Source organism: Hylobates moloch, unplaced genomic scaffold (assembly GCF_009828535.3).
Source record: "Hylobates moloch isolate HMO894 unplaced genomic scaffold, HMol_V3 SCAFFOLD_10, whole genome shotgun sequence".
NCBI lineage: Eukaryota > Metazoa > Chordata > Mammalia > Primates > Hylobatidae > Hylobates > Hylobates moloch.
Window position 1 is genome coordinate 81,527,110 of NW_026652285.1, and position 14,335 is coordinate 81,541,444.

Sequence of the window (14,335 nt, forward strand, 5' to 3'; positions counted from 1 at the left end):
CTGCATGGCTTCCAATGCTTGTATCATGAAGTTGGTCAATCTTGACATTAAATGTTGAAATGTTTTGAAATGAATGTTTCAGGTAGAAATATTCCTGCTCCATGTTTCCTTTCTGCCCTCTGGACTGAGTCCTTTTGACCAAAGAACACTCAGAACCTGTTGAGCTTTGGGCTGGCACTGAGATTCACTCACTCTTAGGTGAGCAAGGTAAAGGAAGGCTTCTAATTCATGGTTTGGCTGGTGCTTGGAGAAATGGCTTCCTCAGTCCTGGGATTACATGAAAAGACTGGTCTTTATGGTATTTCTGCCCCTAACGTTTCTGATGCTCTGCTTTTAAGACACCGGGAATGTTGAAGTGAGGGTCAATGAATCCCACAGATGCTTTGGAACAGGTGGAATCACTGATGAGACCAGTTTTTATTAGGGCATTTCTTGACACTTTGCTGTAACTTGAGAACTTAATCTGAGAAATCATCAGTCTATTTAGGAGCTGGCAGACCATATATCGCCTGAAGGCCAAATCTGTCTGCCACCTTGCAAGCTAAGAGCGGCTTTTAATCTTTTTAAGTGGTTACATTTCAAATGCAAAGATCACATATTACTATCTGGTTGGCTATAGAAAGTCTGACCCCAGATTCAGATAGAAGGAATGGAAGTCTAGAGAGGCCAAGTAAGTTGCCCAAGATGCATTTTTAGAGAGAAAATAAGTGCTCTTCCCATAACATGTGAAACATTCCACTTTTTCTTTTTGGCTTATATGTAGAGGAGGTTTTATTTTTCTCATTTTTTTTTTTTAAGGCAGGATGACACTCATTACATGGAGAGAAACAGACAGCTTCATCACTGGCCAAAAAAAACACCTGAATGGAAGCCACTCAGTACAGGGGCATGTGGACGATTGAATTAGAAACACAGAACAAGTCTGGTCCCACCTTCTGTTAGCTTTGTGACTTTTCAAATTATTTTAACTCTCCAAACCTTAGTTTTCTCCTCTGTAAAATGAGACTATTCTGCCTTCCCTCCCATGGCTGTTGTGGTGCTGAAATGTGGTGGTGAACGGGAAAGCACTGTGTCAACTGCAAAGCCCCACACAGGCCCTCATCATCGTTGCGACAGTGGTGAATGTGCTCTTTAGCATCATCCAGATTCCTAACTTACGTTCACGTAACTTGCATTAATATAATCTTCATTTCCCTGCAATAATACCCGGGTGGTGTCATCTGCGGGGAAGAGAAAAATTTACCGATTATTCCGAGCATTATTTTTATCATACCAAGTAAACCAGAGTTCAGTTCCCAGCCCCATCTGCAGCTCTGCCTCATTAGCATAAACACTATTCCCCAACTGTTCCGAGTCTGAAATGGCTGCAATAAAGACGGTGGTGTTTACAGACACACTGAAAATCGTTCCAGAATACCAGACAATCTGTTTTAAAAAGGGAAACATTATCTCAGTGTAGGGAGGGAGAAGGCATTCATGCCGGATACTCACAAGGCAGCACATCTTTATATCGGTTTTTGTCCAAATTTTGAGGCAGCTTTGCAAACGTGATGGCCAAACCTGGCTTTTTTCTGTAGAGTTGCTATGTGAGAAATAGAGAAAAAAGCAAGCATTGCAAAAATCAGATGAAGAAAGTGTGAAAACATACTTTATCATTCACAGTACCAAAATCTCAACATTTTAAAGTGATTATGTGTTATATACTAAAAGAAAATCTTCCCAATAAGAAATTCTACAGTTCCATGAGAAACTGACTAAACTCTTTAATAATTTTTTTTTTTAATTTGAAAAAAATGCCATAGGAAGGGTCTGGGTCTCAGGTAATGGAGCATGGTAAGTTAAACTTTGTCTTTATGACAACTATTTGACAAGAGCTAAAAGCAACTAGACTGGGGGAGGGGGGAAGAATTCTGACTCAAAATTAAATGGAAGTCATCTAAATTAGTCTAGAATCATTTCCCTTCAGTTCAATGCAGTGAACCACACCCTCCTTTAAGAACGAGGGCATTTCATTCATCATTTCAGAAGTCTCTTTCCACAGGAAAAACATTTATCCCAATATATAGTAAACTTCATTTACAGAGGTACCTCCCTACTACACATGTAATCCGTACGAAAAATCTCAAACAACACAATCTTTGCATATCTAAAGTCACGTACTAGACATGTTTGTACGGTATCTGATGTGACTTTCACAACAGCCCTGTAAGAGGTATTAACTGTATTCTTATTTTGCAAGTTCAATGCTTTGTTCGAGATCACAAACAAGAACTCAGATCTGACTCCAAGGCTTATGTTTTCTTTTCTATATGACTGTTTTTCCTTTTAATCCCTTCTCACCAGTGGTTTTTATTAACTCTATGGGAATTTAAAAACACAGTTTTTTCAGTGTTGGAAGTGATTCTTTTTTGCGGAAAATTTGGGAAATTCAGGCTAATATAAAGAAAAAAATTAGCAATTTCACAACTCTGAGATGAGCTTTTTGTATATTTTCTCCAGCTTATTTTTTCCGTGCCTACATGAACACAAATGAACAGAAGCATATATATGTAAACACGTAATACATTTATATACTATGTTTTTAAAAGCAAAAAATGAGACTGAACATCTTGGCACTTTTTTTTTTCTCTTCTTGAGACAGGGTCTCTCTTTGTTGCCCAGGCTGGAGTGCAGTGACGTGATCTTGGCTCACTGTAACGTCCACCTCCCAGATTCAAGCGATTCTCGTGCCTCAGCCTTCCGAGTAGCTGGGACTACAGGTGTGCATCACCATGCTTGGCTAATTTTTGTATTTTTAGTAGAGACAGGGTTTCCTCATGCTGGCCAGGCTGGTCTCAAACTCCGGACCTCAACCGATCTGCCCGCCTGGGCCTCCCAAAGCGCTGGGATTACAGGCGTGAGTCACCGCACCTGGCTATATTGGCACTTCTTATGCTATGTTCTATTCAACTTAAGTGTCCTAAAAGAAGATAGTAAGTATTCCTTAGAAAAAGTTTCAAAGTCAAGACATTTGGAAAATATTTATTTTATATTCTATGAATCTCTAACAAGACAAGTCCTGCAATGCATAATGCATACATTTGTTAAATTCTGATCAGCTAAACATATCTCAAGCTAATTTGGCCATGGAAAATCTCAGCATCTAATAGAGTATTCTGGGAAATAACTATCCTAATTTTCAAGCTGCTTTCTCCTACTTATTATATAGTATCTATTTCCCTATTTATTAAATATTATTTACACATATGATCTTTAATGGCTCAATAATCTAGTCTACTATAATTTATTCAAACTTTTATCCTACTTTTTCATTAGGCTGTTTTGAAAATTTTTTTACCCAAACTTCTAAGAAGAGAATTACTATACCAAATAATATTTTTAATGGTTTTTTTTTTTTTTTTGAGACGAACTTCACTCTTTCACCCAGGCTGGAGTGAAGTGGTGTGATCTTGGCTCACTGCAACCTCCACCCCCTGGGGTTCAAGCAATTCTCCTGCCTCAGCCTCCTGAGTAGCTGGGATTACAGGCGTCCACCACCACACCTGGTTAATTTTTGTATTTTTAGTAGAGACAGGGTTTTGTCATGTTGGCCAGGCCGGTCTTGAACTCCTGACCTCAGGTGATCCACACATGTCAGCCTCTGAAAGTGCTAGGATTTTTGAGTTTCGATACATATAACAAAGTTGCCCTACAGGGATGTACGATAAATTCACCAAATTGTGGCCAACATCCTTAATAAAGATGTGTTTGCAGTTTGAATAGGGAGGGTAAAAAGGATTTTTTCCTCTGTGTTTTTGCAAATTGTACCGTTTTGTAAACTGGCTTCTGTTAGTCTGTTTTTTCCCTTACTAAATAAACAAGTTACACAGAACTCCCCAGAAGATAATTAATATGGAGAGTTTGGGTCATAATAATGGTGCTGTTTCTTATACATTTGCCAAATGTCTAGAATTTCCAAACACTCCAAGAGCTCAGCTACTCACCACCTTTACAGTTTCAGTTCATAACCATCAGGTAGCTGAACAACTTCTTAAATAACTGCAGTCTCTAATAAACTCTGTGAGTTCATTTTAGGAATAAACTAATGATTTATTAGAGGTTTTGGGTTGACGCTGGCAGAAGGCGGGCACCTAAGTTAAATTTACCTAAATGGCATTTTAGTTCTAACTGATTAAGTGAATATAATCAACAATTAAGTGAATATACAATTAAGTGAACACAGTAAAGCTAATCTGGTGGAAAAAAGAGATTTTTTTTTTTTTGCAAACAACAAAAGTGTAAATAAAATCAACTTGAGGTGGTCTAGCAGAAAAGCACAGCTACAAAAAAAAGGCTTTAACTACCATAAGATTTTAAATATATCTCAGCAGTAATGATCTGTTGATAAATTTGTAAAGTACTAAGATTAATCCTACTAAGATAAATCATATATTAAAAAGTGTTATGGCAGTGTTTACATTTTTTTTTTTTTTTGAGACATGTTGCCCAGGCTGGGCTGCAGTGGTGCGATCTCAGCTCACTGCAACCTCTGCCTCCAAGGCTCAAGTGGTTTTCATGCCTCAGCCTCCTGAGTAGTTGGGACTACAGGCACGTGCCACCACATCCGGCTAATTTCTGTATTTTTAGTAGAGACAGGGTCTCGCCATGTTGGGCAGGCTGGTCTCAAACTCTTGACCTCAAGTGATCCACCTGCCTTGGCCTCCCTAAGTGCTGGGATTACAGGCGTAAGCCACCATGCCAGACCAGGCAGTGTTTAAAATTTTTTAAATGTGCACACTCTGGGCTTTATCCAACAGAGATACATAAAGATACATGTCATGGAAGTTTCTCTGCAGCAAAATATTTATTCTCAGAAAACCAGACGCAGCCTGGATATTCCCCAAAGGTGAAATGTTGACTTAAATGATAGTACAGTCTTATCAGAAAATTCTGTGCAAGTAATAAGAATACGACAGACCAAAAGTACAGATTTAGAAGGATATCTATTAAATACAAGGTATTGAATAATTTATACAATGATGATCATATAGTAGCAACACACAGCGTATATAATGTATAAAGACACAATCTTGTGTGTATGTGCATGTGTATATGATGTATCTGTACGAGCACTGGAACAAGTATGGAAGGATACATAAAAAATTGTTGTTTGTAAATTACAGCAAAGAGGAAGAAACTGGCCGGGCGCGGCGGCTCACGCCTGTAATCCCAGCACTTTGAAAGGCCGAAGCGGGCAGATCACGAGGTCAAGAGATCAAGACCATCTAGGCTAACATGGTGAAACCCCATCTCTACTAAAAATACAAAAAAATTAGCCGGGCGTGGCAGCAGGCGCCTGTAGTCCCAGCTACTCGGGAGGCTGAGGCAGAATGGTGTGAACCAGGAAGGCAGAGCTTGCAGTGAGCCGAGATTGCGCCACTGCACTCCAGGCTGGGCAACAGAGCGAGACTCCATCTCAAAAAAAAAAAAAAAAAAGGGGGTGGGGGAAGAAACTGAAGGGGATAGGAGTCAGGAGACTATTTTACTTTGGTTATTTCTGAATTATCTGAATTATCACAATGAGAATTGTTATTTTTAAATTCAAATGACTAAAGTGAGAAAAAGAAATACAACAAAAGAAATCTATCTATAAAATTAAAAAGCACAAAATTTTTACAAAAAGCTAGGTGGACAAATCAAAGTTAAGGTTGTTTTGGCCTTTGGGAAGTTTGAAAACACACTCATATTTATGTCTGCAAAGGCTAACACTGAATAGGACTGAAGCAACTTAGTAGAAACAGGATTTAAACACTTAGTTTCCTAAGTGTTAAGAGTTGGTTTTCGGCTGGGCACAGTGGCTCATGCCTGTAATCCCAGCACTTTGGGAGGCTGAGGTGGGCAGATAGCTTAAGCTCAGGAGTTCGAGACCAGGCTGTGTAACATGGTGAAATATATTTATATTTTTTATTTTTATTTTTTTCAAGTTCCTAATTTTTTTTTTGAGACAGAATCTCTGTTACCTAGGCTGGAGTGCAATGGTGTGACCTCGGCTCACTGCAACCTCCACCTCCTGGGTTAAAGTGATTCTCCTGCCTCAGCCTCCCGAGTAGCTGGGAGCTGTATACAGGCGTGCGCCACCATGCCCAGCTAATTTTAGTATTTTCAGTAGAGACTGGTTTTCACCATGTTGCCTAAGCTGGTCTTGAACTCCTGCGCTCAAGCAAGCCACCCATCTCGGCCTCCCAAGGTGCTGGGATTATAGCTGTGAGCCACCACGCCAGGCTTCAAGTTCCTAAAATTTATCGACTCTTCTCCAGGCCCTGTGGGCTGCTTGGCAGTCTGGTTATGAAACACTGCTGTGAGAAGGGGGAGGGACAGAGTGGAAAGTGAGTGTAGGAATCACAGGTATGTCTTTCTGAAAGGGTCAGGGATGGAATGGAATGAGTTAAGGCTTTGTGATATTGGCCAGAGTATGAGACATGGCTTTTAAGAGAAGCTTCATTCTTTTTTCATTTCCAATTCATTGGAAAAACAACAATTTGCTTTCGTTATTCCTGGGCTGAAGGAGTGAGGGAGACAACAGCTCCTGGCTGCAGATCCCTTAGATTCTGTCCTAGAACGGGAGCCACCAGGAGGCAGGGTCAAGGGGATACACAATGACAAAACCACTGAATTTTATGAAAAATTATTTTTATGTCCTAAAATGCTTTGTTCTCATTCTATCAGAGTATAGTTATAAGAAGCTCTGAAACTAACGGTAAATTATAAAAAGAGTGGGTAAGAGGGGTTGCTAAGGAACAACTGTATTGAAATTATAGTATCAATATCACCAGCTCTGGCCTCCAAAGACAAAAAATTTGAATGGTGGGAGCAGATGCTCTCCAGTGTGGTAGGGGTGTGATGGATGGTTTTTTGGCTTAAATATTTCTTCTTAGAACAAGTCACCTACCATAATATTAGAGAAGGCATCAGGTGACTCTAATCTCCTCACTCAACCAAAGGTGTGCAGCCTACTCACATCCCTGAGATGAGAGCTTCACACACCCAACTGGCTCTAATCAGAGGATGCTGGCAAGGCCCCACAAGTGGAAGCAAGCACTCCGTCAACTCTATGAACAGAAAAAGGGGAATTCCTGAAGGCTGAGAACCCAAGAAGGGGGAAGAAAAAGGGAAAAGGACAGGAAAAAAAGGGGGACCGGGAATCAAGGAAACCATGGGTAAGGAGACAGCAAACGCCAGAAGCAGACTGCCTTTCATGCCCTCCACAAAATCCCAGAGTTGACTCCAAGGAACCAAGTTTCAAAATGGCTGTTTGCTGTATCAGCCGCTACGGCATTATCTTTGTGGAGGCAGGAATCTCATTTGTTCACTGCCACAAACCCCAGGCCAGCATTGTGCCTGGCACATAGTAGGTGCTCAATAAAAATTTGTAGAGTCAAGAAATAATGGGATCTGATGTTTTCAAAAATGAGTGCCAACCATGCGAATAAAGCATGCCAAGAGAATTTCAAAGCAATTTCAGCTTTCTTAGACATAGTGCCCTATAACTAAGCTGAGGGTAACTCATTTTTCACAAAGGGCCCACTCCAAGAGGTTGTTTTCCTAGTACCACTTGGTAGACAAATTAACAGTTCACTACTCACGGGTAGCTCACCCACACTGGGACATCCCTTTTCCTTTGTATCTGACCCAGCCAGAGGGCAAGAGAAACCATCTAGTAGGGTCTTGGAGACTCTACCTACCTTCCCAGAAAAGTTTGCTGAATTGAAATCATTGCTAGTAATTTTGGGACCTTCCATAGTGCCCCTTTCCAGGCACAGTCCCAGATGCAGATTCTACTGCTGGCAAACCTAACAAGTATTCTTGCAGGATCCCTTTCAGACAGACACACAACAATAAGTTATGGCAGCACTTCCTTTAGGTGGGTCGCTGGCACTTGAAATGTAAAAGCTGCACACACGGTCATTCCAAAGCCCCCAGTTTGCTCCGTGTATCCCAGACACACACTATACTGATGATGTTTTCTTTCCTTAAAAAAAAAAAAAACAAAACACAAACTATTTGGAAAACTGTTTTTAAAAATGCAATCTTTTGGGCCGGGCATGGTGGCTCATGCCTGTAATCCCAGCACTTTGTGGGGCCAAGGTGGGCAGATCCCTTGAGGCCAGGAGTTCTAGACTAACTTGGCCAACATGGTGAAACCCCATCTCTACTTAAAATACAAAAATTAGTTGGGCATGGTGGCGCATGCCTGTAATCCTAGCTACTGAGGAAGCTGAGGCACAAGAATCACTTGAATCACTTGAACGTGGGAGGCAGAGGCTACAGTGAGCCAAGATCACACACCGCTCCACTCCTGCCTGGGCCACAGAATGAGACTCGGTCTAAAGGGTTCTAATCTTGAAGATACAATTGCTCTCATTAATTTCTACAAGTGTCAATTTAAACCTCTCATAAAGTTTTCAGCTACCTCTGCCCTTCCAAATGCACCTTTTATAATTATCACAGGAGCCAGTGAGTCACTTGTTTTGACGTTAATGGCTATCTTCTATAATGGGCAATGTAGGAGTGAGTAAAGTAAAAACAGGGGCCAGAAGAAAAAAGATGGTTTCTGGTTTTGGTGAAGATGGTGGATGCTGAAGTGGAGGGGCCGGGTATCTGAGTGTGACATGACCTTTGGCGGTCTCTTGTAGCCACTGTTGTAATCCATCAACTGGGGGATGCAGGCGTTCTCTTGTAGTGTTCCTCATTTTCAAGGTCTTAACTAACAGTGGGCAAGGAGGCAGAGAAGCTGTGAGTCACCTGGTCACCGGATGAAAATGGACACTGGGATCCTTTGTTACTGGGAAGCTGGTTCTCAAATAAAAGACAGGTTAGCATCATCACTTAGCTTTTATCCAGGAAAGTCTATACCAAATGCAGATCCTGTCCTTTGCTTAAATGGACACTTCAACTCAGGGAACATGTAGATTAAGCTGCAAGTTTTTCTTAGGAACAAACAAAAACAAGAGCTTCCTGGAAGTGGTAATTCTGGGGTGAGTGTGGACCCCAATTCTGCTCCTTTACGTAAGAGAAAGAGGAACACCCTACCTTGGCTACACAAAGAGTATTTAGGCAGTTTGGGGCCAATCAAAAATACCAGCAAACTGCTCCCACTGATTTAGCTCATACAGTGTGGCTACCAAAGGGAATGGCTAATGTGGGAGGGTAGGGTGAGGGCTGGGTACACTCAGCAATGGCGAGTTGCTGCCAGTAAGTTCAATTTTTATTTATTTGTTTTTTTGAGACAAGGTCTTGCTCTGTTGCAGCCCAGGCTGGAGTACGGTGGTATGACCAGGGCTCACTGAAGCCTCAACCTCCGAGGCTCAAGCTATCTTCCCACCTCAGCCTCCCAAAGTGTTGGTATTACAGGCACGAGCAACTATGCCTAGCCTAGAAATTTAACATATATTCTAATCGTGGCTCTATCTCTGACTAGTTGTGTGCCACTGGGCAAGTCCCTCAGCCTCTCTGATTTTCGTTTTCTCCATCTGTAAAAGGGTGATCCTAATCATGCTGGCCATATCGATTTCACAGAACTGTTGTGAGAGTTAACAGAGACAACATATGTGCACCGCACTTGCTAGGTTCCAAAGTGCTCTAGAAATGCTAATTATTAAGTGTGATTTTATGACAGCTGGGACCAAATGCTTTCTGGAACACACTTGTGATTGTTTACTGAAATCCACAAGAGGGAATGGGGAATTCCCTTTATGGAAAAAAAAAAAAATCCTCCAAAGCAAGTGCTGATAGAAACCAGCTCTCGCAGAAGGGAATTAAGGCTACCCCAGGGCAGGTCTTTCGTGTTGTGGAGTGGGTGGTGTGGACAGCTGTGGTGGGCCCTGCTGGGGAACAGCCCCTTCCTCTTCCTACTCCTGTCCAGTGTACGCCCCCATCAGCCAGGATGCCCACCTGCCAGCCACACTGGAGGAAGTAGAGAACTGGAACACCAGGACTAGACGACCCAGAGCTCCAAACCCAGCACAACACAGTTACCATTTTTTTTTTTTTTTTTAGCTGTTACCCTGGCTGGAGTGCAATGGAGCCAACACGGCTCACTGCAGCCTCAACTTCCCAGGCTCAAGTGATCCTCTCACCTCAGCCTCCTGAGTAGCTGGGACCACAGGTGTGTGCCACCATGGCTGGCTAATTTTTTTATGTTTAGTAGATATGAGGTCTTGTTATGTTGCCCAGGTTGGTCTCAAACTCCTGGCCTCAAGTGATCCCCCTGTTTTGGCCTCCCAAAGTACTGGGATTAGAGGCATGACCCCCCATGTCCAGCCTGTGACCACCTCTTTATGCAGACATCGGGCATGTTCTACAGACTCTTGAAGCCTCCCTTTATTTATAAATAATAACAGCTATTACTTTTTATGGCATTTTGACCACATACCAGACAACGACATTAAATATTTATCTCCTCTTTTTTTTTTTTTTTTGAGACAGAGTCTTGCTCTGTCACCCAGGCTGGAGTGCAGTGGCGCAATCTCGGCTCACTGCAAGCTCTGCCTCCCGGGTTCACGCCATTCTCCTGCCTCAGCCTCTCCGAGTAGCTGGGACTACAGGTGCCCGCCACCACGCCCGGCTAATTTTTTTTTATATTTTTAGTAGAGACGGGGTTTCACCGTGGTCTCGATCTCCTGACCTCGTGATCCGCCCGCCTCGGCCTCCCAAAGTGCTGGGATTACAAGCGTGAGCCACCGCGCCCGGCCTCTCCTCTAACTCTTAAATGAACTCGTAAGATACCCAACTTATAGACGGTGAAACAGAGGCCACAGAGGTTAGGGGACATGCCTAAGGCCACGCAGGAAGTGAGGGTAGAGCCAGGATTTAAAATCTGTCTGGCTCCATGTAGGGAGACAGCCTCTCAGATATTTTCGAGCTCAGATGTTCTATTATTCTAATAACAACTCTCACACATCAACAGCATTTGGTAGTTTTCAAAGGTTATTTCAGAATGGCTAAGAACCAGCTCTTGCGCTGGCCAGCCTGGGTTCGAATCAGCCTTTGACATTTACTGTGAAGAGGTCACTTAACCTGTCCAAGACTGTTCCCTCATGCCTACAACTGGGATAATGACAGCATCTATATAGGGCTCTTGTAAGAATTACCTAAGGTGATATCCTTTAAAGCCCGTGGCACATGGCAAGTGCTCATGAAAGCTTTCCTCTCCTATTAGTTTCCCATTTTATCTGGTTTCCTTTTCTATGCCTCTCCTCTGGCTGCTCTGTAAGACACCATTCTCGCACCTGTAACAGTGGTTTTCACATGACGGTCTGTCTAGCCTAGGGCTCCCTGGGGGCCAGTGAAAGGAGACTGAAGAGGCTGGGCTTTGAGGACCCCACTGGCTCCATCACAGGTCACAGAGCAGACCCGCTTTCATCTGTTCTGTATTTTGGAATTCTGCAAATGATTTTATTAAAAAGAAGGGTTTCCTACTTAAATTTCCTACTTGAGGAACTGTATAGACAAAAATGAAGGAAACGTGTACACACTAAAACGCAACCCTAAAATGTATACGTTCTCCATTTCTTATGCTATCATCCCACCATACCCTCCAAAGACAAAGCCTCGGATGCACAGCAGTGGTTCGGGTTAGGTCTTCACCTCCTCTCCTCTGCAACAGCGTGTGCATCAAAACAGGTGCTGATCTTGTTAAAAGTATCAGTATCTAGGTCCCATCCTGGTGCTGCCAATCCAGTAGCTGTGGGCGGGGCCTTGATTTAATAAACTCCCCAGGTGATCTCCATACAAGTGGTCGGAGGGTCACCCTTTGAGAAACACAGGTAGGGGACAGGGTGGGTATTTATCTCTAATGCCTTTGAAAACTTTTTAAAAAGTTGAAGGGTTTTCAAGGGAAATCACCTGCGGGATTCCCATATGTAAAACACACCTCGAATTGGAGCCACCTGCTTGAAGGAGGTTTCACCAACACCGAAACACCAGCCTTCGGGTTTTCCTCAGTGAGAGCCCACAGTGCCTCCTTGTGGACTATCTGATAAACTGGAACCAGTTCTCACGGGGCTGAAGGATGGTGGTCACCTAGAGGCATTGCCCAGGATCTGCACTGCGCTGTCCACCCAGGTAGGCCTGTCTCTTTATGCTACCTGATACCCCATGAGCTTTGTCTGCATTTGGGCTGAGATTTTCCTGGAATACGCTCCCCCCCCACACACACTTCATCCTAATCACCCCTTTATTAATCCCACATCTCACTCCAGGGATCTCCTGGAGTCCTCTCACCTCCAGTTGCTGCAGAACATACATTCTGTATAATAACATTTTACCCTGTCTTGGTCTTCAGCTGTTTCTGGGACACATGATATATCTCCTAAAATATACTATAATTAGACTGTAAACTCCTTGGGGCCAGAAACCCCGCTCTCCTTCCCTCATCAGGTTCCTGATCCAGGGGAAATACCCAAGACACACTTGCTAAATCAACAAACAAACGACTTCTCACTGCCTTTCCTGTCCTCTCTAATACCAAAAAACCGGTATGTGTTGTGACTGGCTCTTAAGTTCTTCCTTGTTTCAATTTTGGACTGTGTAAAAATATGAATGACTTTTACTGCTCACAATGTGAACTTTTTTGAAAGGCAAGGCCAGAGAAGATAACCTCTACATTTCCTTCTTCTTCTTTTTGAGATGGAGTCTTGCTCTGTCGCCCAGGCTGATCTTGGCTCACCGCAATCTCCGCATCCTGGGTTCAAGTGATTCCCCTGTCTCAGCCTCCCAAGTAGCTAGGATTACAGATGCCCACCACCCCGCCCGGCTGATTTTTGTATTTTTAATAGAGACAGGGTTTCACCATGTTGGCCAGGCTGGTCTTGAACTCCTGACCTCAGGTGATCCACTTGCCTTGGCCTCCTAAAGTGCTGGGATTATAGGCATGAGCCACTGCATCCAGCCTACATTTTCTTATTTTTAACCAAAAGTGTGAACGGCCTCCTGTAGGCCACTGAAAAAAAGGGCTATTTCCCTTTGTAGAATACTCAGTAATATATCTATTAGTTCTACTCAAGTAATTATATTGTTACTACCCTTTTATCTAGACTTCATTTCCATAACGTACATAATTTTTGTTTTATATTGTGTCAAGAAGATTAATTAAAAATTTTAAATGGTTGGGTGCAGTGGCTCATGCCTGTAATCCTAGCACTTTGAGGGGCTGAGGCAGGTGGCTTGCTTCAGCCCAGGAGTTTGAGACCAGCCTGGGCAACACGGCAAAACTGCACCTCTATAAAAGAATAATAAAAAACCAATTAGCCAGGAGTGGTGGTGCATGCCTGTAGTCCCAGATACTCGGGAGGCTGAAGTGGGAGGACCACTTGAGCTTGGGAGGTGGAGGCTGCAGTGAGCCAAGATGGCACCACTGCACTCCAACCTGGGTGACAGAGGCCCTGTCTCTAAATAAATAAATATATTAATTAATTCCCTGTTGATTGTTTTGGGCGGGGAGGTCAGTCACCTTTACTTTTTGGCTTGTGGATTTTTGCTTTCTACTGTTGTTCAATGCACATTGCTTTAATGTGTTTTCACATGCATCATAAAATCAATCTTTCACTCAAAGCTCTCTGCTTTGCATTCCTTCATTTTCAACATTCCTATTACTCATGCCTTCCTGAACTACTCTGCAGTCACACACATTTCACAAATGTCTGAGTTTTGCTTCTTTTTCCTTTATGTGGTTTTCTAATAAATAATGCATTATTGATTTCTGTTCTTGAGTCCCATGTGAGACTCTCTTCCTGAATTTATGAACCCAGACTGTTATTTCTAATGATGATCTATTTTCTTTTGTTGACCTATTTTATGCTTTTTGGTGTTATTTCTTTTATTACAGGAATTACTCTGTTTTATTCTACTTTTAAATAAATTTGGGAGATAGGCTGGGTGTGGTGGCTCACGCCTGTAATTTCAGCGTTTTGGAAGGCCGAGGCGGGAGGACTGCTTGGGTCCAGGAGTTCACGACCAGCCTGGGCAACATAGTGAGACCCTGTCTCTATTTTAAACAACAACAACAACAACATATTTAAAAAATAAAAATAAGAAAATAAATTTGGAAGATGAACACATTCTATTTTAATTCTGTTAGTGATCAGTAAAACTGGCTTAAAAGCTGAGTCTCCTTTGGTTCCCTTTTGTTTTATAAAAAATGTCTGTGTGTACCTTTGTCAACTGCCTGAATCCTATGAATCACAGGTTCCCCTGGGGAAGATGGGGGTTTGAGTTTGGTTTCTTACTTGTGTTTATAGGGTTCTGGGCAACTTGGGAGGGCAAGACACTATGCCCTCATGGGATGACACTAATTGCT

General features: G+C 42.6%; 1 protein-coding gene across 4 annotated transcripts in view; it reads right to left on the reverse strand.

The window, feature by feature from the left end:
• PTPN3 (protein tyrosine phosphatase non-receptor type 3) overlaps positions 1–14,335 on the reverse strand; it is a 122,682-nt gene that overhangs the window by 14,081 nt on the left and 94,266 nt on the right. For all 4 annotated transcript variants that reach the window (XM_032164827.2, XM_032164826.2, XM_058445745.1 and 1 more), the window contains 2 exons: positions 1,492–1,582; positions 1,159–1,220 (listed from right to left, as the gene is read on the reverse strand). In XM_032164827.2, the coding sequence (XP_032020718.1) occupies positions 1,159–1,220; positions 1,492–1,582 (153 nt within the window). The remainder of the gene's footprint in view (positions 1–1,158; positions 1,221–1,491; positions 1,583–14,335) is intronic.